At 41.6% G+C, this 15,844-nt stretch overlaps 1 protein-coding gene across 1 annotated transcript in view; it reads left to right on the top strand.

Annotated features, from left to right (window-relative positions):
- RAD50 (RAD50 double strand break repair protein) overlaps window positions 1-15,844 on the top strand; it is a gene marked incomplete in the record, with an annotated part of 1,663,481 nt that overhangs the window by 1,471,252 nt on the left and 176,385 nt on the right. Inside the window, 1 exon segment of the mRNA XM_044069198.1 lies at window positions 12,342-12,484. Within this exon segment, the coding sequence (XP_043925133.1) occupies window positions 12,342-12,484 (143 nt within the window).

The raw sequence follows: 15,844 nt of genomic DNA, 5'->3' as shown, positions 1-15,844 counted from the left end.
AGAAAACTGAAGAGCCTAATAAAACACCAACACAGAGAAAAATGCAGAATTCACACAGAGGGAACCCGTCAAGAATCAAACCAAGAAGCTAGCAGCTGTGAGGCAGCAGCTGTACCATCTGTAATAAATGTGTTGTGAATGTTATATATATATATATATATATATATATATATATACACACACACACACACACACACACACACACACACACACACACACACACATGTGATGTGCCGGGGCAAAACAAAAAAAAATGTTTTCTTTTTTTCATTGACCGGTGTTTTGTGCACCAGTCTTTTAAATGTGATGATTTGTGATGATTCTTATGATTCCCTTTGTAGGTTCCATATGAGAAAGATTCAGTGGTACCTCAAAGACATTGGTGGAGGGTCACATGGCATGCAATTCAGGTTTGTCTTTTTCTCCATCCACCACAGCACAATCTGAACTGACCAGTTCCTCAGATTCTACTTGGGAAGCAGTTTCAACATGGCTGAAAGTGCAAGGACTGTGAGACAGTTCAGCCAGATCAAAGTACATCAGTGCCAAATAAATATTGGTGGTAATTCATGCCATAAATCTTTGCATTATCTTTTGGACCCAGGTCACCTACAGATCATCACAGACAACATCATGGTGATGTGGTACATAAACTGACATGGGGACACCAGGTCATACCCATAGTGTTAACTGGCAGTGATAGTTTTGGGAGTTGGCTGCACAGCACTCTCTTAACACTTCAAGCATCTTACATTTTTTAAGACCAAAACATAGTGGCAAACAAGCCAGAGCTGGTCCTGGGCATACCCTGTTGATTGTTAACTCAATGACGAGGTCTTCCATGAGTTGATCAGATATGGGGAATGCCTCAAGTATATCTCTTCACATCCTTTTACAACAGAGAATTCAAAAGCTTATGTTTCAGGACTGTCTGCAAGCAGGTCTGGAAAACAGATGGCATTTTCATTCCACTGTAGGGGATGTATTAATGTTCATTACCAATGATTAATACAGTAATTCTGAAGATTGAGAAAGACTCTTCAAAACTCAGTGTGTTGACTACCTTCTGACCCAGGCAAAATTGGTTCTCCCTTCTTATGGAAATAGCCAAGAGCAATTACCACAGGCTTCCTCACAGACTGGATCTACTCACTCAAGATAAGAGGACGTTCAGCAACTCAACGAACTGCCTGGATGCTTCATTTTTGATATCATGTTAGGCACCTCTATCATGAGAATGTGCAGCAGGTACTAAAGGAGACAAAAATGCCTGCTACTAGGAAATCATGTATTTGCAAATGGAAGAGATTTTTTGGTTGGTGCCTAGCCAATGACCAGGAACCATTCAGGGATTTTGTGCCACTGGTGGTTAAATATTTGTGTTACTATCTTCTGGCCTCTTTTGTGCTTTTATAAAGGGTTCATAGGATGATACTAGGCTATTGGCCCGGAGGCCCTTATAAGCCTAGCCAAGAATTTCACCCTTGTTCCCTCAAAGGCAGCACCTGTTTCCCCTGTCCAGCAGGGACACAAGTGGGATCCTAGGGGTGTATTTTCTGTTTCCCATCCAGCAGTCCAAGTTCCTCTTAAAGAGGGTTAGAGAGGTACTCTGCTTGACATGGAGAGGGAGTCTATCCCACAGACGGGGGGTCTTTGGGACACAAATCTATCCCACCAACAAGTTCTATTAATGTCACAGACCAGGTTAAGGCCATGCATGCGGGTTGCACAAATGGAGTTTGTCTTACAGATATGCTGCAACTCCATCAAGGCTGGGTCTGAAATGGGCTTGTGTGCCAGACACAGGTCACCTCTGAGCAGTCTGTATGAGATTGAGTAGATGGACAGGGCTTTTAGCCTGCGTAGGGTAGGTGTTTGAGACCCTGGATTTTCCTAGGCAGGAACCTCTATGGTCTCTCCAACTGCTGCATGTGCTTGGCAAGGTACATGCCGAAGGGGGCATTGTACTCGATAATGGGTCTGATAAGGGAGGAGTACAGGGATGTTATGGCCTCCTTGTTCCTGGATGCAATACCCTTATTTATGAGGTGGGCCATGTAGAAAGCCTTCCGTACAAGTGAGGCAACGTGGTGGTCAAAAGTCTGGTTGCTATGAACCTGGGTGCCCAAGTCCCTCATGACTGATTGCATGCTAAGTATGTTTTTGTTAAAGAGATAATTAGTGGGGATGACATTTTCCCCAAAGGGGATGATGATGCATTTCTTGGCATTCAGTTTGAGGCCATGCTTCTGGCACCAGTCATTAGTTTTGGTAAGGCCGTCTTGGAAGATGTTCACATCACAAGGGGAATTTAAAACAGCGCCCAGCTTGCAGTCATCTGCAAACTTGGTCAGCCACAGACCACTGGTTTTGGCTTGCACCTCAGAAAAGTATATCCCAAACGGTAGAGGCCCTGAGTGGGTTCTATTGATGAACCAGTTAGCTACCCATCTGATAACATACGGGTTGATGCCTAGCTGGGAGAGTTTGTCTATTATGCCTGAGTGAGGAATAGTGTCAAAGGTTTTGGCTAGGTCAAGGTAGGTGTTGTGCACCATCTTCCCCTCGTCCATGGCTTTGGTGACCAGGTTTAACAGCCATGATCTCCCTTTGACAAAACCAAACTCTGTGGGTTCGAGCATTTGGAGGTTGCCAGTGTCCTTGTTTATAAGGTCCATGATAATGCATTCCATGGCCTTGCAGGTCAGGCTAGTTAGGCTGATGGGCCTATAATTGTCTGGGTCAGTGGACGCTCCACCTCTGTGTAGAGGGTTGATAGTGGGCTGTCCTCCATTCAGCTGGGATGAAGCCGGTACTCGGGCTTTGGTTGAATAGGGTGTCTAATGGAGCTGAGAGCTCAGGCCTGAGTTTATGTAGGGTAGAGCTAGGGATGTTATTGGGTCCCATGGAGACTGTATTTTATGCCTTTGAGAGAGCATTAAGGACCTGCTCCCTGGTGATGAGGGGAGGGTGGCAGGTGTTGGGGATGTCCTGGTTTACTGATGGGAGGGGGGGACAGGGGAGTGAAGTTTTCACTGAACCTGTCTGCCAGCAGGTTGGCTATATCTATGGCGCTTGTGTATGTGGTGTTATTGACCACCAGTTCAGAGCAGATTTGTGTGTTGCCTTTGAGAATGCGGACATATGTGAAGAAGGCCTTGTGATTGTCCTTGGTGGATCTGGTCAATTTGGACTCAGTTAGCCTTGGAGGATTTCACCAGTGACCTTATTTGCTTGTTCAGACAAAGGGAGACATTGTTTCCAACTTGGCACCTGCTGCTTCTTGGCCCTGAACAGCAGTTTTTTCATTCTGTTATAGAGTTTCTTTATTACTGCTATCCACCATACATGTTTACTCTTTCTTGAGGAAGATGATTTGGTCCTGTCGGGTATTGCTGAGTCCATAAAGCTATGTAGGTGCTCAAATAATTTTTTGATGTAGGCTTGGACATTAGTGCTAGTTCCAACTGCAGGGACCTGTTCTGAGGAGAGTTTTGTCCACTTTGGAAAAGTTTTTTCGTTTGACCCTAATGGGGGGGGGGGTCAGGGGAGATATTGACTTCAAAAGTGATTGCTTTATGGTCAGATCTTAGAAGGAGGATGATGCTGTTGGAGTGCTACAGTGTCTACTCATGTTGGTTTATTACCAGGTCCAGGATATTTTCACCTCTCATAAGGGTGTCGACCAGCTGATCCAGTGCATTGGCATTGACGAAGTTGAGGAATCTCTGGGCATTCATGTTTGGGCTAGAATAGGTCATCCACTCTATGATTGGGTAATTAAAGTCACACCGGATCAGGGTAGAAGGTTGAATCTTGATGGATTCAAGTAAGACATAGATATGTGGTGTGGGCATCCTGAGTCATGGTTGGGGGTCTGTAGCTAGCTATAATTTGAATAGGTGTTTTGTCAACAGTTAACTGCATGTGGAGTGTCTCCAGTGCGTCATACTATTTAACCAGCCTGGAGGTGTGTATGTCTTTGATAAATATTGAAACTCTACCTCCTTTGACTTTGTAGCCCTCCATTTGGGGGTCTGAAAATATGGTAGGATGAGTAGCCTGGTAAGGTTGGGGTGCTCCACACAGCTTTGAACCAGGTTTCAGTGACTGCACAAATGTCAGCATCCTCCAGGGCAAGGAATGCTTGCAATTAATGCAGTTTCATGTCAAGACTCCTAGAGTTTAGCAGCATGACCTTCACATTTCGTTTATATGAATTTTTCATGTTGGCAATTTTGTACTCATGACTTTGCCTAAAAAAGGCACTATGGAGGAGGCAAGAGCCTTTGCCAGAAGCCTAAAGCCCAGGGGAGGCAGATGAGGGCCATCTCTGGCAAAGCATCGTGGTCTGTCAATCATGTCCTGTCAGGCTGTCAGTAACTGGATCCCCTTGGAATGACACCAGAAACTAAGCCAGTTGTTAAAGTGACTCATTTTCTGTTTGTATTGAGGTGTCATTCTGGGTGATGGTAGGATGCTGCTTAAGGCTAAGGACATACCTGTCTAGGACACACATTCAGCGAGCTCAATCATGTTTCTTCATATAGTCCAGAGAGGTACGTCTCAAGTCATTCACACCAACATGGACTATGACAGAGCCATAACAGTACCTGTTGTTAAGAGACTTGAGTGTGTGCATGATATGGCGGATTCTAGCACCTGACAAGCAACTTATTTTGACTTCCTTCTTGTCTTGCCTGGTGAGGGGCACATATGTGTGTCTAACTGTAGAGTCTCCTATGACTAGTATGTTGTGTTTATGGTTGGGCCTTATAGGCTGTGAGACAGACACGTGTGTACTATGTATGATGCTTGGTGCTGTGGGTTGTGATGTGCATGTGTGTTTTTGCTTCGGAGGTCTCTTTTGTTTAGGTATGTTTTTGTTGAGAACCCCCGCATATGTAGAAGTGTGTTGTACAGGTGTGGGTGATGTTAGAGGTGTGGTGTTCATAGTGTTTGTGCAGACAACGTTTTTAGTGCCAGATGTACAGTTTTTTGACTGAGACAGCAAGGATTCTAGGTTGTTAATGTGATTGCATCTCTCACATGTCGTGTTCCTAAGTGGTGGTAGTAGAGGGTTGTCTGTGTACATAAGGCAGTTACTACACTGTCTCAGGATGCCCAAATCAACCAGACTAGCAGAAGAATTCATAGGAAATTGTCCGTCCATGGTTATCAGAATCTGTGGAAGAGAGGTCTGGGATAGTAGAGTGGATGCTATCTGAGGAGAGTACCTATAGGTGGTGTAAGTAGGGCTGGATAAAATCAATACACTAGCTGCAGGTGAGGGCCTCACTCTCACTGGTAAAGGAAAAAATACAACTGAGATACCTCGCAAAGGGTTAGGTGTGCAACAGGCAAACAAGCACAAACCCATGCAAACGCTGGGTATATCTTATTGCTATTTCAGCAAGTCTGTCCATGGATTCCCCCTCTTTCTTCTCTGTTTTTTGTCAAACAGTTTCTGAAAGGAGTTTTACACCTCAGAACTCCTCAAAGATAGGTTCTTCCTCCTTGGGATCTCAACTTTGAGTTAAAAAAAACTTAATCTTTTCAATCTTGGAATCTGCCTTTCAGCTGTTTTAAGGTTAATTACCTGGAAACTACTCTTAGGATTGTTCTGACATCTACAGGAAGATATCTGGGTTGCAGGTACTCATGGTTGGAGAACTCAGTCTTTTTTTTTTTTTTTCCTCATAGAGACATGGACACAAACCCCTCTTTTATCCTCAAGGTTGTTTTAGAGTTCACATTGAATCAAGCCATCAACCTCCCTGTTTGGTATCCAAAACCTAAAAACAAGGGAAAAAGATTCTACACATGCTGAATTTTCATAGGGTACTCTGGTTCTATCTTGACAGAACTAAGCCACACGAGAAAGTTATCCAGCTCGATTTCCTATTCTGTGACTAAAAAAAGTTCAACCCCTGTCTAAACAAACTATTTAGAGGTAGTTGTCCTCTGCTATTTTTTGTTACTTCCACCATTGCAGATCTATTCCAAGCAATGTTGTCACTTTCTATTAGAATCTGACCTTCTACAATGGCATACAGGTAATGGATTCCCTTGAAGTCTACTAAACTCAGCAACTTGGTCCATCATTCATACGTTTACAATGCACTACAAGCTGGATTCATTTTTCAGGTCCAGAGCTGGCTTTGCTATGACCACTCTCCGGGGACTCCTGGAATGTTATCCTTTCTCCTTCTATGTTGGATAAGATATGATAGTCTACCCACATGTTACCGCAGCAGTAAGAGTGATGAATTTAGTACAGTTATGTAAGTTGCACTTACCCAAAATAGTAGATATTTGAATTCTTCACTGCTGCAATAGCCGTTCCCACCCACCTGGATCAGGATGTAGGTCACCCCTTTCTTCCTTCCTGTTGTTAGAGGTGGACTTGCTCTAGTTATTATGTTACTGTTATAGTTGGGGGGTTAGCTTACAAAGCGGATCTGAGGTAACTCACTAGCATTGTAGGATATATGGGGAGCCTCAGAGTCGGGTGGAACCAACTTCCCTCTTTTAGAGAGTGGCGAGGAATGGAGCCACGAGGTCGGCTCCTAACCCATCCAGCAAGAAGAAGGCTAGAAGAAGACAACTAACATGGAACGCTAAACCCCACCACCTGCCATTCCCTTTTGTATATAGTTTTTGTTTATAGTTTGATAGATTATTTATATATTTTTATGGTTTATTCACGATACATTCTCCATTTTCTTTAGAGGGACAAGACCATTGTGAAGATTTTTAGCCATTCTGACTGTTTATACAGCTCCCTCCTAAAAATGCTCAGTCTTTTCAAAAGCTTCGAGTTTTCAAAAACTCGATCATATGGTCATGACCATTTGGAGTTTGAGTTTCTGAAAACTCGATCAACCATTTGGAGTTTGAGTTTCTGAAAACTCGATCAATTGATATGGACCCATATAATTACACACACACACACACACACACACACACACACACATATATATATATATATATATATATATTTATTTATATTTATATATATATAATATATATATATATATATATATATATAAAAACAAAAAAAATGTTGTGACCACTGTGCTGTGTAATAAAAATAGTTAATAAAATCTAACAAGAATAAGTAAACTATAAATAAAATAAAATTGTATGTCTATATATATATATATATATATATATATATATATATATATAGGTGTGTGCATATGTGTGTGTGTGTGTAGATGTATGTATGTGTGTATATATATATATATATATATATATATATATATATATATATATATTCAACACCTTTTTCCCATTTTGCACATGGGGTCAGGGTGTCACTTTCAACAATGATAATCATCTCAAGCCGAGGTTTACACCACTGGGTGGCTAGCATGCCTCTCTAGTTCAGTCGTCGCACTCACTCAGACCTACAGCCTACATCTAATGCACGTCTTTGGTATGTGGGAGGAAACCGGAGCACCCATAGGAAACCCATGCAACTGCAGGAAGAACTTGGAGACCCTGCACAGGAGGCACCCCAGCTGTGAATCAAACCAGAGACCCTCTTGCTATGAGACAAAAATGCTAACCATTGCACCACCTTGTTCTATCACTGTAGAAAATGGCAGAAACACTACACATTCCTAAATGAAGACAACTCCACTCACTGGAAAACTACAGGTCTATTTCCATGAAAGCATTTATGACAAGACTGCATAAAAATGCCTGAAGATACAAGTAATTATGGACTACAAGCATATAGTGTGTGTATGTGTGTGTGTGTATATATATATATATATATATATATATATATATATATCTTTATCAGAAATTCACAGTATCAAATGGCAAATGATCTAATATAACTTGTTTATTATCAGTCCATCAGAAAAAAAAAATTCAACATGTAACCCCACCTGCAGCCCCCACACCAAGTACCAGATACAAGACTGCAGTACAGTAGAGAAATGGCAAAAGTTTAAAAGAAAAGCCAGTACTTGCGTATTAGCACAACCACGTAAGTACCGATTGAAACTACAAGGCATCCCATTAGGCGAATAACTGTCAGAATGCCACAGTCAGACCTTAGTAAGTGTTAAGTACCTCATAGGAAAGTTATGGTCATGTCCCACATTAGACAATAAAATCTGCATGCTGTAAACAGCAATTGACAGCAGCAGAATAAAAAACATGGTTTATAATTGTTGTTAAGTCCGGTAAGGTCTCCTTAAGCTGCTGTAAAACATGTACAAACTTGTGCCTGTAACAGGAGTTGTTTTCGCATGTGTTTCCTGAAGGATACGAACTTTGACATTGTAAAATGTTTTTACTGACTTCACTGCTCAGTACTTTATCGGAAAACTCCTGCTGTTTACTACCCTGCTGACATCGCCCGTTAATTGTTTATGCCTTTGAAAGCCGACAAAAGTGTTGATATTTTCCTGTAAGTGCAACTACATGGAGTACATAAAGCCCCACGCAGTACACACATTTATGGTCGTCTCATCGATCAAACCCAAATATTATGTGCTAGTGACATGGATGGTAACATTGTCCTCTCCAAATTTGTGGCCATTCATGTGTCGAACAGAAAATAAGGCGAGTCCATCACTGAACCGATTGCTTGGAAAAGAGCCACTTGTCCTGCTCGGAATGTGGTTGCAATAGATGGAATGTGGTTGCGATAATACACAAGTACCAAAAAGCCTGTTTGTGCAAACAGCTGTGTTTCGATTAGCTGTACTTCGTCAGTTGGTGCTTTTGACCATTTGTTAGATACGGATCTAGGCCTATTGAATGAAAGTTCAATAGACCGAATACACAATAACCGAACGCATTTTAACAAAAGCGCTTTCACCGAAAAAGCGCTTCCGTTAAAGTCCGTTCCCCACCCTACTTTTATATTCTCACTCCAAGGTCGCACTACAGTGGAAAAAAGGGAATTCTCCCTTAACTGCACCGTAGTGCGACTGGCACAACCAGCATACATAACTGAAAGTGCTGCTTCAGTGAACAGCACTTTTGGTTATGTATGTTCGGTGAATTCTGCTTCGGCAGAAAGTGCCGTTGGGGATCTGTACGGATCCCATTAGATACATACATACTTGCACTCATATATAGAAAATATGCACATGCATACATATCTGTGGAACTTAGTGGGTTTAGGGCAGTGTATTCCATAGTGATTCCAAGCCATTTCTGGATATGGACGGACACAGACACACACACACACACACACACACACACACACACACACACACACACACACACCCCTAGCCCATCCAATAAATATGCAAAGGAACATAATGGAGAATGCAGATTCCATGTAATAGGCAACCCTCTGGGAACTGTACTAACCAGATGTATATTTTACTCACACAGTTCCTGAAGAATTGATCAAGCTCTTTTCAAGTATCAGGTTACCAGTATTGTTCTTTACTACTATTGCAATGCAGCATCATCAAAACTACTTGTCTGTATATTGGTTGCTGTAGTGACATCAGTTCTAGCTTGCAGTACCCTTTAATTTGACTGTGACATGATTTGCAGAGTACAAACTCCAAATAAAAGATGTATATGTGCACTAGTATCTAGGGAAAGTGCAGTTTATTCAATTTCTTTATTGCTTTCTTCTTTCCTACTTATGTGATTTTGAAGTAGTGGACCAAAGTACTTACAGCTTATCCCCTTCATGACGCAAAGGCAGTTGTACTATTGGATGCAAGTGTGGTCAAGCACATGAGCACCATATCATGTTGGTTGCACAGTACTGTCCTCCGTTGCAACCTCAGCCTAATGATTTAATGCTAGCATGCCTTGTGCAGTGTTCATATAGAGGATAAGCAGTGTTTTCCTGTTGAGACTGCTGCTAACCTCCTGGCCTCTCCACAGTGACAGACTTGCTGTTTTGTTTTATCCCTTCCTCTAATTTACTTCAGGATAACACTAAAGGCTACGGTTATTTATAATTTCATCTTGTAATACTAGGTTTGATTCTGTCCTTCAGTACTTATACACTGTGTGACTTGTGAGCAGTTCATTTAACCAGAGTGTGATTCTAGATCACCCTTAAAATGAGGTACCTTTATCATCATGCAGTAACTTATGGTTTAGCACTGGCCTTTAAATGGACATACATACTTCATTGCTGTGCAGCCCTTCCAAAATGAGCTCACTGGCATCCCTTAAATGATGTATGGCCTGCACTGTTGTGTAACTTCAAGTCATTGACCCTCTCCCCCTTCCTGAGTGCCCAAAGCAGCTGTTTTGTATATACTGAGATTATGTCATCTGACCTACCTTCCATCCAATGAGATCTGTAAAGTGCAGTAGCAGTTCATGCACTTGAATTGCATATTTTGTTGCTGTGCTGCATGCTGTACTACCATCTGACAGAACAAAAACTGAGCCTGAGAAATGACTCACTGTCCATATTGTAGCTGGTTCATATTGTGGACAGCAGCTTTGATTCTTGTCCTGTTTTTGTTACTTTGTTGTATATTACTAAGCTCTTACTAGCCTGATTAGAAGATGTGTAGTTATTGGCTTGTAGCTTTCTCAGCTTAGGTGCATCCATGCCCACTTATATAGGGCAAGGGTGATAAGTCCATTACATTCATGAAAACTTTACCTAAGATTATAGGTACCCGACTATGTTTTCTTCCACTTTATTTTTTCTCTACAATGTTAACAAATGAGGGTTGCTTCGCTTCTAACTTCCTTTTCTTGTTTTATACCTTTAAGGTTGATTTTTTTGTCTTGTTTGTTTTGCTATGGGAGAACATTTTGCTGCATCAACCCAAGTTGGCTTATTGTTTGTATCATCCTTTTCAGCCTGTACTGTGTAGGAATCTTTTAAGCCCTCTTTACCTTTTCCAGGTTGTGTGGTCTGACTTTATTGAATTTGTGACATGCTACCCCTCCACACACACACAAACACACACACGCACACTCTCTCTCTCTTTCTTTTTCTTTACCAACAAATGGAGTCATTCAGTGTGGAAACCATTAGGAATGGTTGTCCTAAGTGGTGATGCCTCTGGTCACTCTTTATGAGTAGTGCCAGGACCTAGAGGGATTTCTTAATGAGTATACAACTGGGAAACTCTTCTCCTTTGATATCTTGCCTTTCCAGCACACATGTATTTCAGTTTGTAAATAAAGAAAATGCTTATATAATGTGTTCATAGTACTTCTCGTTTTATGTACAGGATGTGTTTTTCTTTCTTTTTTTTTTTTTTTGGAGTTCTGACAACTTAAAGTATATACGTAGCATATTTTATTAGTGTGAGAGTTAAATATAGATTTATTTTACATAGAACTTCTGAGTCTCTTTGTTGCTCCTGCCTATGTTTTTCACCTATAACTCAGCAGAAATAAAGATTTTGTTTATTTGTTTACAGCTAAGTAGAGTGATCTTTCATAGACTTTTCTGGAGCCATAACATTAGCCTGAATGGTAAGGGTAAATGCAGCATATATCGACAGTTCTGAAGTTCTAGTAAACTAGCTTCATTTCCAAGGTGAGAGGAAACCATAGTACCTGGAGCAAGCCCATGCAGTCATAGGGGAATAAAAAGAAGCTCGAATAGAACTGAATCCATGACCCTAGAATTGAGGGACAGAAACTTTAACTCATGAGACACTTTTGTGCAAAATCATGGCATTACATAAGTAAAAAACTAATAAGTCGTAACTTTGCAAGAGTACGGAACTAAAAAGTAATGTACTGCAAATTATATAAGTGATATACAGTGTAGATCATCACTAGTGTAGACTTTCGGTCATTTGAAAAGACAAATTTTTGCAGCAGTGTCTGCTTTGTTAGTTATGAAACTGTCATTTACATTCTGTGATTACTCTTTGTGACCTTCTGTGATTACCTTTTTAAATTTGTTCTGTTTGATTTTTTTTTGTGAAATTTTTTCATCTGGACAGTGCCTACAAATGGTTTGTTGTGATCAGTGTACTAAACTGGTAATACAACTAAGTAACTAAATAAATAAGTGTAAAACTATTAATGCAGATGCATGACTTGTATTAGCGAGAGAGAGAGCAGTCAGTTCACATATTATATTTATGTTGCCTGTAGTAACCATACGTGTGAGAAAGAGAGCAGTTATTGCACAGGTTGTATTTATTAGAGTCTATGATATTCTAATGAGTCCCATCACTGAAACACATTCATTAGTTTGTGTCTTGACATTTCCCCTGTGTAACCCAGAAAAAAAGCACAGAAAATGCCTACTGCAAGTCCGTTAAACTAAAGAACATATCATGTACAAGGTGTTTATCTCTTTTCATTTCATTCTAAAAATGTGTGTGACTTTGAAACATTTTTCCTGTTTTTTCATTTAGATATCGAATTCATAGAAATCCGTTCTGATGCAGATGAGAATGTATCAGCGGCTGATAAAAGGAGAAGTTACAATTACAGAGTTGTAATGGTGAAGGGGGACACTCAGTTAGATATGAGAGGCCGGTGTAGTGCTGGCCAGAAGGTATGTTTCTCTTTCTTTTCCACAAATTATATTGAATTAGTGAGTCCATGCACTTTGTGGTTTATATAAAATAGTAGATGTTCTTCGTGTTTCACTGTTGCAGTCATTACATTTGGGTAATCTGCTGGCAGGTTGCCCTCATTCGGCCGAATTCCAAAGTCTTGGGTCCTGCGTCAGTTGCTGTCTCCTCTTCCATGACGTCAGGTTGTCAGGGGTATAAAACATGCAGCCAACGCCATTTTCTTTAGTCTTTCTTGCCACGCTGTGCCCGAAGCAGAAGCATTTTGCAAGTGCCAGTCGGCCGACTACTGAAATATTCGCGTTTGAGTTTCAGAACCGAAGTCTTCAATAAAGCTAAGTACCCTGTTGGGGAAACTTTTTTCTTGCTTTTTACCGATGTCAGAAAAAGTTAATAATTGTATTACTTGTTGGAAGCAAATATATCATAAGGATTTCCATTTATACTGTATTCCTTGCCTAGGCCCTGATCACAATGTGCCTGGCTGTCGTTTTTGTGCTAGATTTAACCAATGCACTATTAAGCGTTGGTATATTTTTGCATCTAAGTATTTTGGAAACAGATTTAACTACCCAGAGATGTTGTCGGATAGAAATCCGACTACCGGAGTACATAAAAAAACACAAAGAAAAGGACAGAGAAAGTCTGTTGAGATCCAAAATTGACGACAAAGCTTCTCCAAAGCCAGTCAGTACTCATTGAGGCGCTTTCGCAGCCCCTGATACCTGCTACCTTTGAGTCGCAGGCCTCAACCGACACCCATGTGGAATCTGGCATGCTGCAAGATACTCAAGGTATTGGACTGATGGATGTATCTCCCTTGGATGGGTCCGGAGCCGCTGAGCAGGCACCGGCTTCTGAGGGTATATTCAGACCTCAACATTTTTATATCAAACCGATGAAAGCTACAAAACCAAAGGCAAAGACACCTTCAAAAACTAAAAAAACGACGCCTGAGCCACGTGCACGGGCCTCTATGCCTAAAAAACAGATGATCAAAATGGCTGAAGACCTTATTACCTTGATCTGGGGTACCCATCCCCCTCCAGATAAGAGGCCTAGGCAAGACACTGAAAATGAATCTTAAGATCGGGTTTCTGTTTCTTCTGATTACTCTTCTGATCAGAAATTATCTTTACCTCCCTATGAGGATTCTGATGCTGAGGAGTCTGTTCCATCTGCATCTCCTCCTGAGGATTATTCATTTGGAGAAACCTTGCATACTTTGAGGGAGCATTATCACTGGGAGAGTTAAGACTTCTCAGAATCAAAAAAGAGGCTCAAGGATTTCCTCCTTCTCCCTCAGCACAAGCCTTTAGCCATTCCTCCTGTGTTAGACATTGTGGATGATTTTTTTCGGAGTCAAGCCTGACCCCTGACTCTTTACCTTCTGCTCCCAATAAGCCTGACATGTATTACAGGCTCCCTGACTCTCATAAATTTTTATTTAGAAACCCTGCTGCTGATCCTGAAACTATTTCACAGGGTCCAAAGGGAGTTAAGGCCTCAACAGCAAACCCCCCCCCCCCCGACAGAGATTCAAGGGCGCTGGACAGATGGGGGGAAAAAGGTTTATACATCTGCAACCTTGGCAATTAGGGCCTTAAACTGTCAATTTCATATGCTTAAGTACCAACAACATGTTATGGGATTGCTGAAACAGAAAATTATGTTGATTTCAGAATGTGCAGAAAATAAGGAATTGCAGGAATTCTTGCATGCAGCTGAAAAAGTTGGAAAGCATACTTTGCAATGCGGTTTTGTTTCTTTATAGGCCTCCTACATGGCCGCAGTTACTGGATCTGTGATTAGGAGGCATGCCTGGTTAAAGGAACAAAATTTGACTGAGCATGTTAAAGCTAAATTGCTATATGCACCTTTACAGCATGATTCTCTGTATGGTATTAAGGCAGAAGAGGTTTTAAAGAAAATGGAAGACAAAGCTAAGTCTATGCAAACTGTTAAAGATTTCTTACAAGTACAGCCACCTAGATTCAATAGGCACTGGCCTACAAATAATTGGTCCTTTCCTGTGTCAGGCAGAGCTCAAAGGGGCAAATCCAGATGCCCTAAGGGTTCCAGGTACCAGGCTCAAGACCCATACAGGTCAAAGCAATGGGGTGCATCCACCTCCAAATCTGGGGGAGATAAAGCGCAAACCTACAGAAAGCAATCCCAATGACTTCCCTCTGCCTATACCAAGCACTTATCTGTTGGCAGCACCCATAGGGGGAAAATTAGCACTTTTTGCCCAAAATTGGCAGTTAATAACCCAGGACAAGTGGGTACTGAACATCGTATCACAGGGATACAGATTCCATTTCCACACTCTGCCAATGGCAAATGGTTGGCCAAACCTGCCAAAAAACCAATGGGCAGAGGCACAGAAGCAGGTTACGTCCCTCATGGATATGGGGGCCATTCAGACAGTACCAGAACAGGAAAAAGGACAAGGTTTTCACTCAAGACTGTTCTTGGTACCCAGAAAGGACAAGGCCTGGCGGCCAATACTGGATTTATCGATTCTGAACACATACCTGGACATTCCAAAATTCAAAATGCTCACCTTGCAACAGCTTCTGCGCATGCTGGGCAAGAATGCTTAGCTGGTGACTTTAGACTTAAAAGAGGCATACCTGCATGTCCCAATAAGACAGTCGTGCAGAAGATACCTCAGATTCAAGGCTGGCTTAATGCATTACCAATTCTCTGCACTGCCCTTTGGCTTATCTAGTGCACCCAGGGTCTTTACAAAGTGCCTGGCACCAGTAATTGCATTTTGCAGACAAAGAAGTATTCAAATATATCCTTACTTGGACGACTGTCTCATTCAAGCAGAGAACAAAGACACTCTTCTACAACACCTGGCATTTGTGAAAAGGATTCTAGCATACCTAGGGTACACAATAAACGAAAATAAATCACAACTGGTACCCTCTCAAAAGATAACATTCCTGTGTGCAAGCTTGCATACAACTGCCCAGATGGCTTACCTCACGCCAGACAAACAAAGGCAACTGACTACTTACTTCAAACTGATGGCAACAAAATCCCAGTCTTCTGCAAGACAAATTCTGCAGGCTCTGGGCTTCATGGCATCCTGCATCCTACTAATTCCATATGTAAGACTGCATATGAGGAAACTGAAATGATGCCTAAAAAGTTTATGGAGTCAACATTCACAAGGTCTGGAAACAATGATTCCTCTCATCCCCTGCCTGCAACAGGAGTTTCTATGGTGGGCAAAGGCCTGTCACCAAAACATGGGGCGGCCCTTCACTCTACCCCCTGCCAGCCAAACCTTAACAACAGACGCATCAGATTATGCCTGGGGGGCCCAA

The sequence above is a fragment of the Protopterus annectens genome, chromosome 4.part0 (genome assembly GCF_019279795.1).
Source record: "Protopterus annectens isolate FY-2018-M chromosome 4.part0, PAN1.0, whole genome shotgun sequence".
Taxonomy (NCBI): Eukaryota; Metazoa; Chordata; order Ceratodontiformes; family Protopteridae; genus Protopterus; species Protopterus annectens.
Note: the sequence above shows the minus strand (reverse complement) of the source record. Positions and strands in the feature narration are given on the sequence as shown.